Source organism: Carassius carassius, chromosome 32 (genome assembly GCF_963082965.1).
Source record: "Carassius carassius chromosome 32, fCarCar2.1, whole genome shotgun sequence".
Classification (NCBI taxonomy): domain Eukaryota; kingdom Metazoa; phylum Chordata; class Actinopteri; order Cypriniformes; family Cyprinidae; genus Carassius; species Carassius carassius.
Window position 1 is genome coordinate 29,296,031 of NC_081786.1, and position 23,186 is coordinate 29,319,216.

General features: G+C 37.9%; 1 protein-coding gene and 1 long non-coding RNA gene across 4 annotated transcripts in view; one reads left to right on the forward strand and one right to left on the reverse strand.

Annotated features, from left to right (window-relative positions):
* ttll5 (tubulin tyrosine ligase-like family, member 5) overlaps positions 1–23,186 on the forward strand; it is a 153,623-nt gene that overhangs the window by 4,873 nt on the left and 125,564 nt on the right. For all 3 annotated transcript variants that reach the window (XR_009425082.1, XM_059520931.1, XM_059520932.1), the window contains exons 6-12: positions 7,430–7,560; positions 7,690–7,772; positions 10,551–10,620; positions 10,708–10,792; positions 13,152–13,253; positions 19,275–19,366; positions 20,799–20,906. Coding sequence is in view for 2 of the 3 variants with exons in the window: in XM_059520931.1 (XP_059376914.1) it covers positions 7,430–7,560; positions 7,690–7,772; positions 10,551–10,620; positions 10,708–10,792; positions 13,152–13,253; positions 19,275–19,366; positions 20,799–20,906 (671 nt within the window). In the remaining variant the exon portion in view is untranslated. The remainder of the gene's footprint in view (positions 1–7,429; positions 7,561–7,689; positions 7,773–10,550; positions 10,621–10,707; positions 10,793–13,151; positions 13,254–19,274; positions 19,367–20,798; positions 20,907–23,186) is intronic.
* On the reverse strand, positions 18,057–18,482 carry LOC132113318 (uncharacterized). Its single transcript, XR_009425147.1, has 2 exons — positions 18,365–18,482; positions 18,057–18,259 (listed from the first exon to the last, which is right to left on the reverse strand). It is a non-coding gene; the product is annotated as an uncharacterized LOC132113318 (long non-coding RNA).

Here is a 23,186-nt window from a genome sequence, read left to right on the forward strand (position 1 = left end):
GTAAAAGTTAAAGTAATTTCCCTTAACAAAACAAATATCGAAATAAAACATGTATTTCTTAGGTTCTGCGTGTTCTAACGAGTGATATTGTTTCAAATCAAGAAAATGGTTTGGGTTGCCTGATAATATTAATAATAATAACATCACTTTTTTTGTCTTTTAGAAATACACATTTGATAGCAGCTTGAGTAAGGATGCAGAATTTATTTTTTGTTTATCAAAATCAGTAACATCTGTAAAAAATTGTAGCAACCTCAGTTTTATACGGTTAAATTTATTCTTTATATTATATCTTGTGTTTTTTTTTATTTTTATTATTAAGCATTGGTCTCCCATAGCAGCATACATTTAAATCAAACCACACATAAAGCACCTCCATACCATGGTAAAAATATAGGGTTTTCTGGAAGCCTATTTGTATGAGAACCAGTAGTTTAAAAACATTCAGTATAAATGCACACATGCTATAGCTTAATCACAAATTAATTAATTTAATTACTCTTTCCCTTAATTACATTTCAGTAAGTTGTACTTTCAACACCTTCTGATGTTTATTTGGTGCTGTAAATAGTCTTAAAGTAGAAGAGATGATCAGTTCACGTGCTGCTTGAACACCACATTAAAGAGACACAAAACCATTTTGTAACGAATCAGCTCAAAGGGGGAAATATGAATAATCAATCATATCTAGTTATGAGTAATTAAAAAAATAAATATTTAGATCCGCTGTAAGTATTTACTTGACCTCTCAGTGTCAACTGTCTGTCAATTCTAAGAACATTCATTTCCTGTTTAAGGTGCATATGATACTTAATGTATCAATTAATGAGACTAAGTTTGGTACTTGCACGTCTCACCTGTTTAATAAAGAGTCCTGATGCACTTTGGGGCTCTAGTTGGTCTCTGCTGAAGTGAGTTGATGAGAAAGACCAGTTTGAATCAGAGGATCATAATGAATGAATAGTCAAGGCCGGATCCTGGCACAAGCTTAGCGTGGTTTTGAGAGCTCTTAGTTCAGCATCTTCTCCTGAAGTTCCTGAATCTAGAAGAACCGCCTGATCTGGTGATCAGTGATCTATATAGGGTCATGATGTCACATCCTCAGGATTCGAGTGAGCCAATGAGGAATGGTGCTTTTTGGAGGGAAGTTTTACAACCTTTTGTCCTCAGGCACATGTTTCACATCTGGTCTTTCACTGGATGTTGATGAAGAACTATTAAAGATTCTGGTAACACAAATACATTCCATAGGTACCAACATATAATATACATGAACATTTAAACCATTAAAAATGCAGCTGAAAGATACCAAACATGGCATACTTGTGACCTCTGTTAGCAATAGTATGCTATTCTAAAATGGTAATTTAAAGGAGTTTGTATCAATACATAAGCATGTCTGCTGATTGGCTTCATCACTCTCTCTCCTCTCCACCAGTAAGCTGGTGTGTGGTGGGCGTTCTGGCACAATATGGCTACCGTCGCATCATCCAGGTGGATGCTGCACACTGGTGGTGGATGAGGAGATACCCCCTGACTATGTAAATCGCTTTGAGTGCATAGAAAAGCACTATATAAATGCAATGAATTATTATTATTATAAATGAAACACTTTAAGAGGAAAAATAATGAAATTGGGAAATTTGGTACATGTTCCTACATTTCTCAAGTGGTTATATCCAGAGGGATACAGAATTAGGATGGACTGTATAGTACAAGGGATACATTTGTCTGTTTCAAAGTCAATTTAGAGTGAAAACTTTCCTGGGTTATAAAACAATCTTATCTTGATGTGTGTTTTTCTTACCATGGTATCATGGTATCATTTGTTATCATGCCTTTTTTGAGGTCATAGTTGCATTTCGGGGGAAGGGTCCTTAGACCCATTGGTTAGGTGAGGGGGCATTAGATATTATTTGTTAAATATAACTGTATATAATAATAAATAATAAATATAATTAAAGCTGCAAGCAGCGATGAACGGGCCCTCGCACACGGGCTCACCAGCAGCGAGTGGCTTTAGTAAAAAGGTGAACGGTGATAAATATGCATTTAAAGTCATAAATATAAGTGGAATATATCAAAGTATATTCCGTATATGTGCCAATCTTCCTGTTGCCAGCAGGTGGCGCTATCATTATAATGGAATCTTGGCCTTCAGATGTGTTCAGGCCAGGACTCTTATCGAACATGTGAAGTTTGGGGAAGAGCGGACATTTTATGCCTGAGTTACAACAACTTCTCTTGCTGTGGCGAGACTTCAAATTTAGTCATGGCGCCATGGACACGCCCTTTAACAAAAACTCAAGATCTCCACAATTTAACTTTGCACAGGCCTTTAGATTAGACTGACCACAAAAAATACATTAATGTCAAAAGATTTCTAGGAGTAGTTTGTCGCAGCGTAAAATATGTCACATCCTGTTGCTAGCAGGCGGCGCTATGACTATAAGTGAATATGGGCATGTAGATCTGTTAAGGGCAGAAGTCTTATCTAACATGTGAAGTTTGGGGCAGATTGGACATTGTATGTCTGAGTTACAGCAACTTCTTTAATCATGGCGAAACATCGAAATTTGTCAGGCCGCCATGGACACGCCCTTTAACGAAACCTCAAGATCTTCGCAATTTAACATCGCAAAGGGCTTTAGATTACACTGACCAAGTTTGGTGTTGATCTGAATAAATCTCTAGGAGGAATTCGTTAAAGTACAACCCCCCGAAAATGGCAAAAACAACAACAATTTTGCAGGGAAAATTCAAAATAACTGACTTCCTGTTGGGATTCGGATTGCGTACCAAGAGACTTTTTTGTAGCTATTGGTGTGTTACATATGTGTACTAATTTTCGTACATGAACGTGACACGTAGCTCGAGGCGCACTCCATTGAAAGTGTATAGGTGGCGCTATCGAGCCATTTTGCCACACCCAATGGAATATTGACCTCCAGATGTGTGCAGGTCAGGACTCTTATCACACATGTGAAGTTTGGGCAAGATCTGATATTTTATGCCTGAGTTACAACAACTTCTACTCTCATGGTGAGACATCGAACTTTGTCACGGCGCCATGGACACGCCCTTTAACGAAAACTCAAGATCTTCAAAATTTAACGTCGCACAGGCTTTTAGATTAGACTGACCACAAAAAAGACATTGATGTCATAAAATTTCTAGGAGTAGTTCGTCACAGTGTAAAATATGTAACTTCCTGTTGCCAATAGGTCGCGCTGTGACTATAACTGAATATGGGCATGTCAATCTGTTCAGGTTCGGAGTCTCATCAAACATGTGAAGTTTGGGGCAGATTGGACATTGTATGTCTGAGTTATAGCAACTTTATTTTTCATGGCGAATCATCGAGGCCTTTAGATTAGGTATACCAAATTTGGTGTTGATCTGAATAAATCTCTAGGAGGAGTTCGTTAAAATACAACGCATGGAAATGACGAAAATTACACAAAATTTGCTCATAATATTAAAAATAACCGACTTCCTGTTGGTTTTAGAATTTTGCTCCAAGAGTCTTTTTTGTAGGTATTGGTGTGTTACATGTGTGTGCCAATTTTCGTGCATGTACGTGAAACATAGCTGGAAGGCTGTTGATTTTCTTAGTATAGGTGGCACTGTCGAGCCATTTTGCCACACCCTCTTCTGAATCCTATATCAGACGAAAATTTTCACCAGGTTTGACGCTTGTGCAAAGTTTCATGACTTTTTGAGCATGTTTAAAGGAGCATTTCACCCGTGGGAACATTGATCTTCATTGAAAGTGGGTCATATATGTAGTCGAAGTCTATTAAAATTTTCGAATTTGGTGCCTTTTTGACCGAGTTATTACAGAAAGTAACTTTAGGGCTCATTTGTATGGAAAACCACAACTCCCACAATGCAACACATTTGCACAGCTCCACAAGCCACTCCCACTCCCAAGACATTGAGGACACAGTTAGCGATGTATGGTATTTACGTGCCACAGTAGTAAACAATGCCACAGTAAGCTTTTTGTGCATTAAAAACGGTACTGCACAAACAGTTTACAGTTGACGTTACGTAACTTATTAACCGGGAATCATTTCGTGATAATAATGCTTGAAGAAATTGTGTACATTTCACGAAATGAATAATTAATAAAATTGAAACACTTATTTTACAGTTAGACGTCCATTTGTCCCTGCAGGCTTCGGCTGGCGTTTCCAGTTTACCTTCGGAATTCTGAAATATGTCTCCAGGACGCCTCTGTCCATATGCGGGGCGAAACTAGGATGGTTCACAAACGCAAACATCCGTGTCCTTTTCTGCCTCAGACATTTCTTCGAGGAGAAATTGGCATCTTTGAAATTCTTGGCAGCAGACGGACTCTAGCTCTGTGTCCGTAGGCGCACAACGAGAGCACAGGCACCACCAGTCCGCACCAGCTCGAGCACGCCCGGGCTCCTCGGACGCGACAGGCAGGTCTGCGGCCTCGGCTGCAGCTGCCGCCTCCTGTTCCTCCATCAGCCTCAGCTGCTCTGCGCTATATTGTGGCTCGTATAGATAGCCACGAACATCTGTTTCGAGCAACAGACGTTGAAAATCCTCTTCTTCCATATCATGAGTTGTTCCTCCAGCCATTCTCGTAAATCTGACTCCATAAGCGCTTGTTAGCTTAGCTACATAGCTTCCAAACAAGATGGCGGATTTTCATTTTCGTTTCTGTAAGTTTAGTCCCACCCACTGATCTGTAATAGGCCTGTAGGGTGAGTGGGTCCCACCCCCTGGAATAATAATAAGCTAGTGTCTGTAGTTTCTACACTTTTCAATGAATTTTGACTTCCTGCTTATTATGACACAAAATGATGATTTTTACGTCATAATAAGCAGGAAGTAAAACACTTAAATCCTTATTTCTCCCATCTCAGGGAAAAATAAAGGAAAAATCCATGATCATTTTAATATATGACTGGGTTCCTAACAATACAAAGCTAAATGCAAATGGGTGAAGTGGTCCTTTAAGCCCTCAAAAATGTGATTCATTTTGGAGAAGAAGAAGAACCGAAATAATAATAATAAACAGAGCAGATACAATAGGGTCCTCACACCATCGGTGCTCGGGCTGGGCCCTAATACAACCCGAATTCCGGAAAATTTGGGACGTTTTTTTAAATTTTAATAAAATGAAAACTAAAGGAATTTCAAATCACATGAGCCAATATTTTATTCACAATAGAACATAGATAGCGTAGCAAATGTTTAAACTGAGAAATTTTACACTTTTATCCACTTAATTAGCTCATTTCAAATTTAAGGCCTGCTACAGGTCTCAAAAAAGGCAACAAATGGCTAAAAAAGCAAGCAGTTTTGAAAAGATTCAGCTGGGAGAACATCTAGTGATTAATTAAGTTAATTGATATCAGGTCTGTAACATGATTAGCTATAAAAGCTTTGTCTTAGAGAAGCAGAGTCTCTCAGAAGTAAAGATGGGCAGAGGCTCTCCAATCTGTGAAAGACTGCGTAAAAAAATTGTGGAAAACTTTAAAAACAATGTTCCTCAACGTCAAATTGCAAAGGCTTTGCAAATCTGATCATCTACAGTGCATAACATCATCAAAAGATTCAGAGAAACTGGAGAAATCTCTGTGCGTAAGGGACAAGGCCGGAGACCTTTATTGGATGCCCGTGGTCTTCGGGCTCTCAGACGACACTGCATCACTCATCGGCATGATTGTGTCAATGACATTACTAAATGGGCCCAGGAATACTTTCAGAAACCACTGTCGGTAAACACAATCCGCCGTGCCATCAGCAGATGCCAACTAAAGCTCTATCATGCAAAAAGGAAGCCATATGTGAACATGGTCCAGAAGCGCCGTCGTGTCCTGTGGGCCAAGGCTCATTTAAAATGGACTATTTCAAAGTGGAATAGTGTTTTATGGTCAGACGAGTCCAAATTTGACATTCTTGTTGGAAATCACGGACGCCGTGTCCTCCGGGCTAAAGAGGAGGGAGACCTTCCAGCATGTTATCAGCGTTCAGGTCAAAAGCCAGCATCTCTGATGGTATGGGGGTGCATAAGTGCATACGGTATGGGCAGCTTGCATGTTTTGGAAGGCTCTGTGAATGCTGAAAGGTATATAAAGGTTTTAGAGCAACATATGCTTCCCTCCAAACAACGTCTATTTCAGGGAAGGCCTTGTTTATTTCAGCAGGACAATGCAAAACCACATACTGCAGCTATAACAACAGCATGGCTTCGTCGTAGAAGAGTCCGGGTGCTAACCTGGCCTTCCTGCAGTCCAGATCTTTCACCTATAGAGAACATTTGGCGCATCATTAAACGAAAAATACGTCAAAGACGACCACGAACTCTTCAGCAGCTGGAAATCTATATAAGGCAAGAATGGGACCAAATTCCAACAGCAAAACTCCAGCAACTCATAGCCTCAATGCCCAGACGTCTTCAAACTGTTTTGAAAAGAAAAGGAGATGCTACACCATGGTAAACATGCCCCGTCCCAACTATTTTGAGACCTGTAGCAGAAATCAAAATTGAAATGAGCTCATTTTGTGCATAAAATTGTAAACTTTCTCAGTTTAAACATTTGCTATGTTATCTATGTTCTATTGTGAATAAAATATTGGCTCATGTCATTTGAAAGTCTTTTAGTTTTCATTTTATTAAAATTTAAAAAACGTCCCAACTTTTCCGGAATTCGGGTTGTAATAAACGAAGCAGATACAAGAGGGTCCTCGCATCATCGGTGCCCGGGCCCTAATAATTTGTCTGATTGGTCCAAATCCATTTGTTGTTTGGATTTTGTAAAAACAAATGGACAATTTGAAAGTTATTGGATGGTCGATACACTTAAAATAATGTTCAGTGACATTTCACACCACAGTAGGAAACACCATTCTCGTTGGCACATTCTCTATGTGTCATTTTTCAACAAAATTAATCAATTAATCATTTTTGTCAGCCGAGTCCTAGACAGCATACCCAAATGTTGGATATATCAGCTTTTTCTCACGTTGTCACCCATCTTTGATGGATTTTCTAGGAGCAGTGCATTCTGGGATCGCCTCTGTGTTGGGAGCACCTGTAGTTTATGAAAAATGTATTTCACCTGAATGTTGTTGGTGTTCACACGTTCAGTGGTGTGCTGTGTGTATCCCACAATGATAACAAGTTACCAGAGTCACACACATATTCTCACTCAGCAGCAACAACGTCCACACTTCCAGCTTCCCAGTGGGCGGACAGCGTGTGTTCATTGGCAGTTTGAGCCGAGTACATTTTGTTTGGACGCCTGCCTTTCTGAAACAGCGCAATAGATCAAACTGACCATGTGCTGCCGCTGTGGTGTTATTTCAAGGGTTTATGTTCCCCTCGCTATCTCAGATGCTAACCTCATCCTCAGTACTTACGGTCAACGCTCCTGTCGTTTTCCAGGTCGTTCGAGCTCACTCGGAAAGACCGGCTATACAAAAACATCCAGAGGAAGCAGCAAACCCATGGATTTCATAACTTCCACATCGTACCCCAGACCTTTGTGCTTCCTGCCGAGTACCAGGAATTTAGCAGTGAGTGGGCACCTCGTCCAGTCAGCACATGTGTTTGGCTATTAACATAAACAAAAACAATTAGAAAAATGTGTCTGCTTTTGCTGTTGGGCTTTAATAACCCTCTCTCTGTCCTAACACAAACCTCAGGCTCCTTCAGCAAAGACAAAGGCGCGTGGATCATCAAACCGGTGGCGTCCTCCAGGGGCAGAGGCATCTACCTGGTCAGCAGTGTAAGTGATCATGGGAACATGACGTGATTAAACTCACCTGGAGCATGCACTAGTGGCTCTGTTTTAAAGATTGTCTATGTAGGCAGCATTTTAAGGCATCATAGACTTGAAAATCAGTCTATTTCCCACAGAACTATAGACTGGATAGGACTTAGTTTGATTACTAAGGAGAACACACAAATTCCCATGAGTTTATGATAAAACGATAAATTTTAAAGGAACACTCCGACTTTTTGGGACTTTAGCTTATTCACAGTATCCCCCAGAGTTAGATAAGTCCATACGTACCGTTTTCATTTCTGTGCGTTCTGTAAGTGTTATTTGACGCACCCACCGCTAGCCTAGCTTAGCACAAAGACTGGATGTAAATGGATACTGGTAGCATAGTAATCCCAATAAGTGACAAAATAATGCAAACATTTTCCTATTTACATGTTGTGATCTGTATAGTCACAGCGTGTACAAATAACAAGGCTATATGAGACAGAGAGCATTTTTAATCGTATAAATACTGGGAACTATATTCTCACTAGGCGTAGGAGCACATCTAACGTTACTTGGGCGGAGTGGCTACTTGGGCGGAGTGATTAGCGCAGCACCCGAGACGCGCCGTGGTGAGGAGAAGAGAGTTCGCTCAGAGTTGGAGTAATAGAGTCAGCAATTACTAGATAGTAGATTTATAGTGTACAATCATGGGTGTTTGCTGTATTGTAAAGAACTGCGACAATAAACAGGGGAGACCAGGTATTACTACGATGTTTCATAGAATTCCAACCACAAACGCTGACCTGATGAATCGATGGCTACTTGCTCTGGAAATAGATCCAAACACACCTGAAAACACCATCACGAAGTATTTTGTTTGCTCTGAACATTTTACTATAGATGACTATTTTGAAAAAAATGCAAGTTGCCACACGCACCATGAAACATGTGCTAAAGGATACAGCCATCCCATCGAAAATAAAGACAGGACAAATTGGATCACCTGTTGCTGCGGTAAGTGTTCCGTTATGTTTTGAGATGACTAACATTAGCCATACTGTAACAGTGCCATGCTAATGTAATATAACCTTAGTAGTGACACTATTACGTGAATAGGGGGTCCGTGTATCCGTGTATCCCCTTTATTGTTATTATTGTGACACACTGTATGCAATGGCTATACTACAATTTCATTGAACTATGAATGATCATTATAACAAAATCACTTACTTGGTGGACAGCTCACTCGGCATGGGGCGTTTCTTCCAGTTGATCTTGTCACAATGGGAAAAAAAAGACAACTGCCGGGTGTATTAGGGCAGAGAAATCTTCCTTGGTAGTGACGCAAATATTTTGATTGTCATCAAGCCTTGACATTGATGGCAATAACCGGTCCCATTCATTACAACAAAGGCACTCGGTTTCTGTCGGCATAGGTTGTCATGTTCCACATTTACACCACCAGTCCGTGTTCGTTGTGATTCTCCCTTCGTCTTACAGCTTCCAAAGTTTGTAACTCCTCGTCTGTGTATTCTGGCTCAAATTTATATGGTTCTGGATCTTGGTTTGATACACAGTAAAATTCCTCTGAGTCTGACAATTCCTCAAAGTCAGCCATGATCACGAGTCACGTCTAGCTAGTTAGTCACGTTTGTTTTGTTTACGGTCTCGTGTGTTGCGCTAATCACTCCGCCCAAGTAGCCACTCAACCCAAGTAACGTTAGATGTGCTCCTACGCCTAGTGAGAATATAGTTCCCAGTATTTATACGATTAAAAATGTCTCATATAGCCTTGTTATTTGTACACGCTGTGTACTGGACTTATCTAACTCTGGGGGATACTGTGAATAAGCTAAAGTCCCAAAAAGTCGAGTGTTCCTTTAACTACAACTACGTTGACTGGTTGCAATTCTCTGACAGGAGATGGATCACATGTTCTCCACTGACTTTGTCATTTTTGCCCATTTGCATGAAGGTTACGTTTTCTCCGCTTTCTCACAAACAGTTCAGCGCTGCTTGCATGGCCAGATCTGAGAAAATGCATGAGATCATGTCGGCTTAAGGCAACATAACATATTCACAGGCAAGGCGTGAGCTGATGACATGAACTTGACATCGTCTTCGTCCAGATATTGAGTCTGTGACCATGAATATATAGGCCAGAAATGATTAAAATGCCACTGATGCAATATATGAATGTGAACATTTTTATTCTCTTTACCTCTTTATTCGGTTTACTTGCTTTTAGAAATTGCCAGTACATTTGACAAAATAAGACAAAGAAACTAAAAAGTAACATCAAAATAAAGGTGAAAGTAGAACGACTGAAATAGTATTTTCTTGTAAAAAATAATCCATAAAGCTTTGTAAATCTTTGTTTCTATCCACAAGCTTTACTACACAGTAATAACCAAACAAACTACAAATCCAACATACAGTAAACAAACATTTCCTTTACTAAGAAATGCATAAAATAACACTTAATTTCAACATTTGCTCTCCTGCTTCAGTCCTTTGTGAATCATGCAGTGGGCTACAAATTTAATGCAAGAAAATAAAAATGATTTATGTATTCCCAATACAAATGAATTACATAAACTTCACTTTTCATATGCAGTGGACAGGGAGCATTTTAAAGCATGCTTTTCTGATGTTCACATCAATGTGCCTCTGATGCCCCAAAATGCTGTCTGAATATGAGTCTATATTCCTATCTGAAAGCGTGTTTATCATGTTTCTGTAATCTGACAGTTTTGTTCGGTGCTCCTTGATAACACATGTTTGGTGTTTCAGCCGAGTCAGATCCCACTGGACGAGAATATTCTGGTGTCTCGCTACATCAGCAATCCTCTACTGATCGACGGTGAGTATACAACACTAACACCAGCAGATTTAACACAGTCTGCGTAGTGCATGTTTTTAAACTGAGTTTGTTTTGTAACATCTGCAGATTTTAAGTTTGACGTGCGTCTGTACGTGCTGGTGACCTCATTTGACCCTCTCCTGATCTATCTCTATGAGGAAGGGCTGGCCAGGTAGGTCAATTGCTTCAGTGTTTTTTTTGCTGTGAAATGCTTTTTGTTTCACAGTGTCACATGATTCCTTTAGAAATCATTCTAATATGTATTATCTAGATGTATTTTTATACATGTATTTATTTATTTTTAAACCATGTTCAAAAGCATCAAACGTGATCATCAGGCTTTTGAGGAGAATTTATTTCTTCATCTCTCAATTAGCATTGCATTGCATTATGTTTGGATCATTTCAGTCTCATCTTACTGAGACATATTATTGGAGATATGATATATGATCTGACATATAGATAATTTTATGTCAGTATCTGCTGTACTGTTGTAAACATCTCATTGATGAACATCACAAGCATCAGTATTTCATCCTTTAAATCAGCAACAGCAGCTTCTACATCACCAGAAATATTTCTTTAAGACACTGAAACAGCTCAGGCACTAGATGGCAGCAGAAATGTTTCCAGTAAAGTTGAACTGGCTCATCTATAGCTGGAAGGAGTTTGACAAGAGTTTTTTTTTATTGTTTTTTTTTTAAACATTTAAAGCACCAAGAAAGTGTGACAATTAAACAAAAATAAAAAATATAACTTTTTCAAGGCAGCAAGTTCTCAGGCTTGCATAATTGTCTTTTTTTACCTGAAGAGGCTTATTTTTATGATATTTTTACATAGGCCACGAATAGTTGTGGGAAAGGTTTCTGACTGCTCAGCAGCTGTGGACAGCCGTAACCCTCCATTGAGCGTCTGTGAATTCAATCTAGATATACACACGGGGTCCTGCTTCTGGCACAGCGAGGAGAGTGTTGTCTCAGACATGAGTGAGAAGCTCAAGCTTCTCTGATTCTTTGGATGCCGTGTGGAGTGAAACTGTGTGAAGTGAATGTGTGGTGTATTGTGGGCCGCTGTGTGTAAAACGCTTGGCCTGGCTCTATTAGGCTTGGCGCTGACGCCGCCTTCACAGAGTGACACACTCTCTTATGAACTGCTGGTGGTACATCCTGGCACTTTTCCCAACTCAACTTTTATCTTGGAGATCCCAGAAGCTTTGAAGGCATTCAGGTGCTCTCTGTGTGCCAGGAAATTCTTCCTCCACATGTGGCGTCCACTCCTCTCAAACCCAGTGGCGGTGTATTCTGGGAATACTGTGAGCTTTAGGACAAATCACTCAGATTATGATTATAAAACTCTGTTTGTGATTATGCAGTATTGCCACCATACCATAATGTGGTTCTGAGTAGTTAATGAGGAGAATAAACAAATTAGTTAGTGGACTTAATGCAGAAACATCATATGCAGCATCAGTGTAGAGCGCTGCAGTGATCATGTGTTTTGCAGGCCAAACTGTAAAATAGCATCATCCTGGTTCCTTCAACAAAAACAGCAGAAGTATGATTCTTACACTTTTTGTTCATCGTGTGACTAGTGATTAAATGAGTTTGCCTTGTCTAATGACAGTTATAACATCTGTACTCCCATTTAGACACTTGTTAGCAATGCTTTCTTCAAGACAAGAAAAAGCTTTAAAGGAACAGTTCACCCAAAAATAAAAGTCTGCTGAAAATTTGTTCAACTTCAGGCCATCCAAGATTAGGATGAGTTTGTTTCTTCATCAGATTTGTAGAAATGTAGCATTGCATCAGTGTCTCATCAATGGAAGGTCTGCAGTGAATGGGTGCCGTCAGAATGAGAGTCCAAACAGCTGATAAAAACATCACAATAATCCACAGCACTCCAGTCCATCAGTTAACATCTGGAGAAGACAAAAGATGAAACACATCCAGCATTAAGATGATTTATACCAGTCCATAATCCATAATATTATTTTCTTCAGTTGTCTGGTCTGAATCAGGAGAGAAATCTACACAGATCAAGCTCTGTTTACAAGCCAAAACAGTTCAAAACAACTCTTAACACATATGTGGCTGGATTTTGATGTATGAGGAAGCATTATAATTAATCATGAACTTGTATTTTAGCCGGAAACAACAGTTTGAAGTTAAAAACATCTTAATGATGGATCTGTTTCTTACAAACATGCAGCCTTTGCCTTCACAAGACTTCACAAGCTCGTTTTCAGTCTTATTTCGGCCATTTAACCAAAAACCCCACTGACTTCAGGACGATGGAACTGAAGGTGGTAGAATGTTTGTTTCTGGGATCTTAGTAGTTTTAGTTGGATGGCTGTTCCAAAACCTGTGTCATATTAATGTTAAAAAGATCTGTGGCTGGATTTGTGAAGGTCGTCTCAAGTTTGCACAAGGCTGCTTGCTTTGGTACTGTACCTATTTATTATTATTAGTAGGTCAGTTGAATGTCATACTCATTGTTAAGCTCATTTATTCCTTCTTGCTTGTGTGTTGTAGGTTTGCCACAGTGAAGTATGACCATGCCACGGCAAACATCAAGAACCAGTTCATGCATCTGACCAACTACAGCGTCAACAAGAAGAGCAGTGACTACGTCAGGTGAGCTCTCTCGGGGTTTGATATTTCAGTTTCCAGTGTGGATGTAAACATGAATACTGAGAATATAGTCTTAGTATTAAGCACAACATTTATGTGGTAAAAGGTCTGCTGGTATTTTCATTACATAATTTGAACAGCACACCCTGTCTGATGGATTATAAGACGGTATGAAGAATAGAGGCTATGTTGTGCTGTGAAAATGTATAAAAAGGGTGATTTCTCCTACCACTGTTACACATTCATATAGATTATAAAATCTCTAATAGCTGGTTTGCCTTATAGTGGGGCTGGGTGATATGACCAGAAAATCTGAATTGTGGTAAACAATATATATCTTGGTATTATCTACATTTTTCTCTTTGGATAAAAAAATAAAAACACACACACACACACACACACACACACACACACACACACACACACACACACACACACACACACACACACACACACAGGTGCTGGTCGAGTTATAGCGAGTTATAAACATCAAAATTAAAAGAAATAAACAGCTGAAATATATCAGTCTGTGTGTAATGAATGAATATAATATACAAGTTCCACTTTTTGAATGGAATTAGTGAAATAAATCAACTTTTTGATGATATTCTTATTATATGACCAGCACCTGTATATATGTTTGTGTGTGTGTGTGTGTGTATATATACACACACACACACACACAACAATATGCTTCATTTCTGTGTATTGATCGTGTCAGACAGCTGCACATGGTGAAACAAACTAAAAATACAACCCGAATACCGGAAAAGTTGGGACGTTTTTTAAATTTTAATAAAATGAAAACTAATTTCAAATCACATGAGCCAATATTTTATTCCCAATAGAACATAGATAACGTAGCAAATATTTAAACTGAGAAATTTTACACTTTTATCCACTTAATTAGCTCATTTAAAATTTAATGCCTGCTACAGGTCTCAAAAAAGTTGGCACGGGGGCAACAAATGGCTAAAAAAGCAAGCAGTTTTGAAAAGATTCAGCTGGGAGAACATCTAGTGATTAATTAAGTTAATTGATATCAGGTCTGTAACATGATTAGCTATAAAAGCTTTGTCTTAGAGAAGCAGAGTCTCTCAGAAGTAAAGATGGGCAGAGGCTCTCCAATCTGTGAAAGACTGCGTAAAAAAATTGTGGAAAACTTTAAAAACAATGTTCCTCAACGTCAAATTGCAAAGGCTTTGCAAATCTGATCATCTACAGTGCATTACATCATCAAAAGATTCAGAGAAACTGGAGAAATCTCTGTGCGTAAGGGACAAGGCCGGAGACCTTTATTGGATGCCCGTGGTCTTCGGGCTCTCAGACGACACTGCATCACTCATCGGCATGATTGTGTCAATGACATTACTAAATGGGCCCAGGAATACTTTCAGAAACCACTGTCGGTAAACACAATCCGCCGTGCCATCAGCAGATGCCAACTAAAGCTCTATCATGCAAAAAGGAAGCCATATGTGAACATGGTCCAGAAGCGCCGTCGTGTCCTGTGGTCCAAGGCTCATTTAAAATGGACTATTTCAAAGTGGAATAGTGTTTTATGGTCAGACGAGTCCAAATTTGACATTCTTGTTGGAAATCACGGACGCCGTGTCCTCCGGGCTAAAGAGGAGGGAGACCTTCCAGCATGTTATCAGCGTTCAGTTCAAAAGCCAGCATCTCTGATGGTATGGGGGTGCATAAGTGCATATGGTATGGGCAGCTTGCATGTTTTGGAAGGCTCTGTGAATGCTGAAAGGTATATAAAGGTTTTAGAGCAACATATGCTTCCCTCCAAACAACGTCTATTTCAGGGAAGGCCTTGTTTATTTCAGCAGGACAATGCAAAACCACATACTGCAGCTATAACAACAGCATGGCTTCGTCGTAGAAGAGTCCGGGTGCTAACCTGGCCTGCCTGCAGTCCAGATCTTTCACCTATAGAGAACATTTGGCACATCATTAAACGAAAAATACGTCAAAGACGACCACGAACTCTTCAGCAGCTGGAAATCTATATAAGGCAAGAATGGGACCAAATTCCAACAGCAAAACTCCAGCAACTCATAGCCTCAATGCCCAGACGTCTTCAAACTGTTTTGAAAAGAAAAGGAGATGCTACACCATGGTAAACATGCCCCGTCCCAACTAATTTTAGACCTGTAGCAGAAATCTAAATTGAAATGAGCTCATTTTGTGCATAAAATTGTAAACTTTCTCAGTTTAAACATTTGCTATGTTATCTATGTTCTATTGTGAATAAAATATTGGCTCATGTGATTTGAAAGTCTTTTAGTTTTCATTTTATTAAAATTTAAAAACCGTCCCAACTTTTCCGGAATTCGGGTTGTAGCATATATGACATCACAAGTAAATTTCAACAGTAGATTGAGTTTGATGTATTGACATGGAATTAATATAGAAACATTTTTAATCCAATACTCCAAAATAGTTATATAATACAAATCTGTCTTCAGGACAGTAATTATGTATGCAGCGCCGCTGAAAGATTGCCTTTAAATAATACTGAGGTGGTAGATATTTGTTAACCGCATGTCACAGCTTCTGGGTTTGAATCCGCATTCATATAGATTTTTTCTCATTTAAATCAAATGTTTACATCAGTGATTGTATATCAAGGGCAGGGACATATCTGTGTGCATTTTATTTTGTGGTTTCAATGGAACGAATGGGGAGAGTCTCCAAAATGGGACTGAACTGGGATGTGACTGAAATGGGACTCGTCACTGACAACAGCAACCAGCACTCAAGATTTCAAAAGCAACATTTCAACATTAGACGCCTTTTATTTATCACAAACAAATAAATTAAAGGGGTGGTTGATTGCTATTTCACTTTTTTAACGTTAGTGTGTAATGTAACTCTTTGAGCATAAACAATATCCGCAAAGTTACGAAGCTGAAAGTTCAATGCAAAAGGAGATGTTGTCTTTTAAGATTCTGTCAGTTTAATGCCTACAAAAACGGCTGGTAGGGACTACAACAAGTTACATCCCGGGTTCGTGACATCACAAACCCAGATAAACCCCACCCTCTGGAAAAGGCAGTAAAAGGGGGCGACGCCATGCTGCACTGCTTTTGAGAGAGGAAGAGAAAACTAGAGGTGCACATAATTTATTTATATATGGATCGCTATTCTGTCTTCTAACGATTCTAATGGATTCACAAGTTTCAAAATCAATGTTTGAAATCAGCGGTTCTTAATGCTGTTCCTCAATTCCTTCAGTGCGATAAACATGATAATCAGAACCAAAACAGATGTTTTTAGCAGGTCTGAACTGTAATGATTCAGCTCTATTCTGGAAAAGGGGACGGCGAGCAGCAGCTCATTTGCATTTAAAGACACAGGTCCATAAAATGGTGTGGTTCTGCTTCCACTCAAAATATGCACTTTTAAAATGATTTAATAAATGATCTGTGGGGTATTTTGAGCTGAAACTTTAGAGACACGTTCTCCTTTAAAAGCTGTGCTTTACAGGTTCTGCATGATCATCTTCAATAATATCCTTGCTTCTCAACCGGGCTCAAACTGATAAGCGATATAAATGTTGTTGTTGTAAAAAATGTAACTGTAGCACATCTGTAGCACATGCTGCTGAGGTGAGGGGCGGGATGTTTAGACGTGCACTAGAGGCTGTTTAACACACTGTGCTAGCTAACCAATCACAGCCCATCGCCTATTTCTGAGGGAGGAGCTTCATAAAAGCAGGAAATGATCAGAGCATTTTTTTAGAGAAGGGACAGAGTGGTGTGGAATAAAAGTAAAATATGTGAAAAAAAAGTGATTTTTTAAAAACGAAGCATTAACACGTTAGACTAAACCCCATAAACAAGACTAGGAAAAAAGAAAAACAGTAAACCACCCCTTTAATACTCTGCTACTCAACTACAAATATTTCATTTATTATAGGTATGTAAAAAAAACATACCTGAAAAAAAAGGGAGAAAATACAGTCAGCAGATCATTATTGAAAACACAGACTTATATATATATATATATATATATATATATATATATATATATACACACATTTGTGGCCAAAAATATTGGCACCCTTGGTAAATATGATCAAAGGCTGTGAAAATTGATCTGCGTTGTTAATCCTTTTGATCTTTTATTTAAAAAATTGACAAAAATGTATGTATGAAATAAAGGTTTTTCTCAAATAATCATTGGACACAATTATTGGCACCCCTAGAAATTCTTATGAGTAAAATATCTCTGAAGTATATTCCCATTCATATTCCCAATTTTGAGCACTCCAGCATGATTATAAACATGAAATCATCCAGCTCTGGTTTCCTGTTTCCCAGAAATATAAAGAGGTGGGAAAATAAAGCCCAAATTCCCTTAATCATCCATCAAAATGAGAAAAACCAAAGAATATATTTCTGATGTGCAGCAAAAGATAATTGAGCTTCACAAATTAGTGAAGTGGCTTTAAGAAAAGAGCTAGAGCTGTGAAAATTCCCATTTCCACCATCAGGGCAATAATTAAGAATTACCAATCAACAGAAAATGCTATGAAACTGCCTGGAAGAGGATATGTGCCTATATCATCCTAATGCACGGTGAGAAGGATAGTTTGAGTAGCTAAAGGCTCTCCAAGGATCACAGCTGGAGAACTGCATAAAATAGTTGAGTCTCGGGGTCAGAAAACCTTTAAAAAAATTGTCAAACAGAACCTACATCACCACATGTTGTTTGGGAGGGTTTCAAGAAAGATTCTCCTAGCTCATCCAAAAACAAACTAAAGCATATTCAGTTATCATACATGACTGGAACTTCAAATGGGACTGGCTTCTATGATCAGATGAAACTAAAAATGAGCTTTTTAGCAGCTATCACTCAAGATGGGTTTGGTGAACACAGAGATAAAAAGTACCCCATGTGTACAATTAAATATACTCCTGTATTTTTGATGTTGTGGGCCTATATTTCTGCTGGAGGTCCTGGACATCTTGTTTAGACACATGGCATCATGGATTCTACCAAATACCAACAGATAAAAAATCAGTAAGTGACTAACTGTTAGAAATCTTATAATGGGCCATGTTTGGATCTTCCAGCTGTACAGTAATTCAAACACAAACCTCAAAAACAACACAGAAATGGGTCACTGAGCACAAAAACAAGCTTCTGCTATAACCATTCCAGTCCTCTGACCTGAACCCTATAGAAAATGAGAGTAGTGAACTGAAGAGGAGAAGCACCAACATGGAGCTGGGAATATAAAGGTTCTGGAGTGATTCTGGATGAAGGAATGGTCTCTGATCTCTCGTCAGGTGTTCTCTAATCTCATCAGGCATTATAGGAGAAAATTTAGACCTGTAAACTGGCAAATGGAGGATTCAAAAAGTATTGAATAAAAGGGGGCTGTTAATTGTGGCCAATGTGTATTAGAGAAAAACCTTTATTTCATAATGATACTTCCTCCCATTTTAAATTCTTATTATCCAATGAAAGGATACATTTTTGTGAATTTTTCAAAAATAAAAGACCAAAAGGATTAACAATGCAGATCCATTTTCACAGCCTTCTTTGATCATATTTACCAAGGGTGATATATGTGTGTGTGTGTGTGTGTGTGTGTGTGTGTGTGTGTATATATATATATATATATATATATATATATATTTAAACACAACTTCCACCAATTCTAAGCCAGGAAATGTGAGAAAAGTCTTTCCATCTGAACCTGCACAATGTTCTGTAGCTGTAATCCTTAATACCTCTTCATAAATGCCTGATGATAGTAGAGAAGCTTGTGTTTGTCTTGTGACAGATCATGCTATAAAACATCATGCATGTTACAGTAATGAGAACAGATCTCAGCTGTCAGAAATAATAGTTAAATAATCACTTCTCATTGTTCATCAACTCCTAAATGAGAATGTGTTTTCAGATACGAGTGTTTGCTAATCATGTCAACATTGTTAAGTTGTGCTCATTTCTCGGCATTGTTTTGACAGTGCTGACAGTCAGGGTTTCTCTTCCTTTCAGCTGCGATGACCCTGAAGTAGAGGATTATGGGAACAAATGGAGCATGAGCGCAATGCTGAGATATTTGAGGCAAGAAGGCAAAGACACCACATGTGAGTAGAGCTAAGATGTGCCTTATGCAATCATATACTTTCATGTTTAACACTCCGTGACGTTTGACATTCATAACCACTAATCTGTGGATATTCTCAAGCACAAAGCACTACAGAGTCATGTGTAGATTGACACGCTTGTTACTCCTGACGAACAGCAGCTGCTAGAGTGATGTCTCACATTATGACCCCCTGAGTGGGGTTCATTTTGAGGATATTTGAAAGATTTTATGTTGTTATGCTTGGATTATGTATTGTTGTAAAGAAAATGTATTTCATTTAATTAATTTCCTATGAAATTGTACTATATGTCCACTGCTGGCCGTTGTCCTTTTCCATTTACTGATCACAGACATCCGTGTCCTCCAAAAAAAAATTAAATAAAATAAAAACAACTTGAACACCTGGATTTCTGTGTGAATAGTGCCAAGGGCACACGATTGAGATATAAGATGGGAGGAAAGTTATGCAATCATTTTATTTATGCAATCAATCAATTTATGCAATCAAACTTTTATTTCACTCTGAAATTTTCGGAGAAACTTTGCATTTGCTTTCAAAACTTTTTGCGTTGTCTTACGATATATAAACTTTTCGTACAAATATTTTAGTTCTTTTTTGCCAGCCCCTAGAAATGCTGTGTTAGATGTGAAAAATTGGTATTTTATTGCTTAGGTGTTCACTCACAAAACTTTTTTTCTGTCAACATTGACCCAGGCTTATCTGACAGTGTTTGTGCCTATGATCCAGGTCATTTTCTTTTTCATCTGGCCTGTTTTTCACTTAGGTCTATTTGTATTACTAAAAAATATCAGATTACTCAGTTGTCAAAATGATCAGTAGATTACTTGATTAACAAAACAATTATTAGTTACAACCATAGATTAGTTAAAATATTTAAAAAAACAACTGCATTGAGTTGTGTGATTAAAAGACAAATATTTTGTCATTTAAAAATAGTATAAAAATATTGTCTCTTTCTAGTGAACAAAGTATCTCATAAGCTAAGTGTATTGTCACACACACAAGTGTTGATAAGTGGTGATATTGTATGATACAGCTTTCATTCTTCAGGTCATTTATATAAAATAAATCAGTTTGAATAAGGAAAGCGATAGCTTTGCCATAATATCCTTTCAAATTTTAAAGTGTCCACAGTCATTGCATGCTTTTGTGCTGCACTTTATTTGTGCCATATAGTTTTATTAGTTTATTATGATTTGAAAGATAATAACAAAACAGTTTGATAAGTAAGATCTCAGATTTTTGTCCTTGAAAACCAAAAAAGTAGTCCTTGAAAGTCCTGGAATTTCATTTGGCAGTTTCTGTATGAACCCTGAGTTAGGAGGAACAACTATATTTCAGTGCTTTTACAGGTGGTTGTGGTGCATGATAAAAACAAGTTTTAAATAAATGTCTCTGTGTTTGTCAGTGCTCATGGGCCAGATCGAGGATCTGATCATTAAAGCTCTTCTGAGCGCTGAGATCCACATCGCCACAGCCTGCAAGATGTTTGTCCCTCATCGCTGCAACTGCTTCGGTAAGACAGAACCATATACAGTGGGTAGACAGCCTAATTGGGCTTTACCGCCGCATGTAACTGTAATTCAGTCGCGTGTTAAAATCATTCGAGAAACTACCGCCAGGTGGCACAAAGGGACGGATTGCGAAATGAATGTAATTGTAAAATGAGATAATAGGAAGAAGTAAAACAACAATAACATTATGATATAACATTGTAACGTCTTTAAAAATATTCAAACATTTACATTGAGTTAATTTTAAAACGTAAGATAGTCTTAGGCTACAGTCTACTCATCAAAAAAATAAAAAATATATATATACACGGATAAAAAGCTAAATGTTATCATTTCATTTTCATTTCGGTTCATTCTTGGTTTAAAAAAAATCTTCAGGTTCCATATGCAGAGCGAAATGGGAACGGTCCAGCATTTAGCAATAATTATTATTAACTCTGTTTTTATTCTTGATTTTTTCAAACTACTAACACTTTGCATTTTTGAATTATGCCTTATGTGTGACCAAAAATTTAGTATTTTCTGTTTCAGTTGTTTGATCGCGCTGGTGCCTCGCGCACATATTCACTGGAAACAGCAGGCGTTCACCAGACATTCAGCTTTAGCAGCGATCCACTTACTCCACATATTGTTAATTATGATTTTTTTCCATCGATTCTGAAACAGCGTGTACAACAAAGCCTATTTTACCTCACGAATAATACTTAAGCTTCAAATGGGCAACATCACGAATATGGAAACGTATTTCTCCCGAGTTAGAGAATGAGAAAGCCCAACCTTAGCTTATGCTTAGCTTTAAATTATTATTATTTTTTGTTTGTTTATATCTAAGCCTATATTATTATATACTGCAGTTATATTTATCCATTAGAATTCTATATTTTTAATTCTTGTTTTGTTCTGATATATTTGTTAAATTTAAAGGATTTGTTGTAAAGTGAAGGGAATTAAATATATCCTGTTTGTACATGATAACATTATTAGGCCAGCCGTTATTATTTCTAAATGTAATAAAATGCAATTTATACATGAATTATATAATAAAAAAAAACAGGCAGCAAACGAAAATAGGTTATTAATACATTAAAATTGAACGTATACACGATTAATATATTTTTTTTCTCTCACAAACTTAATTTATTTTTTAGTGTGTTTAAAAATAAATAAAGAAAGAATTAATCTGTTAAAATGTGTTACTCTGGGTTAACACTAATTATAAGTATTATATACTTCAGAGCAGAGCCTGCATGGCCTAATCTAGGCTATTGTTTTGTTTAGTTTTTTCCATTGCATCTGAAAATGACTTTGTTCATCACATTCACTTCACGCGCTCTGGCGCAGTTCCCCCTCTTGCGTTGCTCTGCTGTGGACCATTTTAAAAATGTTTGATATAAAGGTTGCTGTCCCATTTTATACAGCAGTTTTTCATGTAAAGAAAATCAAATTATATTATTAACACAAGTTCATTTAGGCTATTTAACATGCACTGTGACATTTTACCATTTTTAATTTATAAACTCCTTGATATTTTAAAGTTAGTTTAATAGTATTTAAATTCAAGTTTAATAATAGGTTTTAACTGCTAAATACCAACAACCATACTGCATGTGAATAAATAAAATGCATACTTTTTATAACATTTCGAAAATGTGCTGTGATGCGCTTGTTTGATAACTTGTTGGTTAAAGGGCCACTCAGCGGTCAAAAGCTGCAAATGCACTTTACAGATGCCGCGGCGGCGGTACCAGCGGCGGTAAAAAGGGCCTTTAGGCTGTCTACTTAGTGTACGTGGTCTATAATGTTAAGTATTTGTGCTGTTTTTCATGTTTCAGGCATCAAAACATTACTGTTTGTAATAGTAAAGAAACAATGCTTGGAGCTTTTGAAACATGGTGCAAAAAGCATGCTGTTTGAATTGGTAAAAAATCATGTGCTAAATCGACATGCTCACTGATATATTGAGCATCCCTAAACATCCAGTTTGTGAGGCTACATTATTTTATTGTGAGATCATTGTAACCCAAAGTAAAGGTTGCACAGCAGTGTGTTTAACCCAAAGAATGCAGACTTTACTGTATGATAGACTGTTTATGGTGGTGAAAACAGAATGATATTTGCTGCCAGAGCAGAACTGCAGAGATGCCCATTTACAGTCCAACTGTTTCTCATTCTGAGCTGTTATGGGGTGTTAACTACCTGCATGAGGTCAAACACATTATCCTTCAGATTAATCATTGATATATTCACTTCATCAGTGCTCTGATTTATGTTCTTTAAATTGA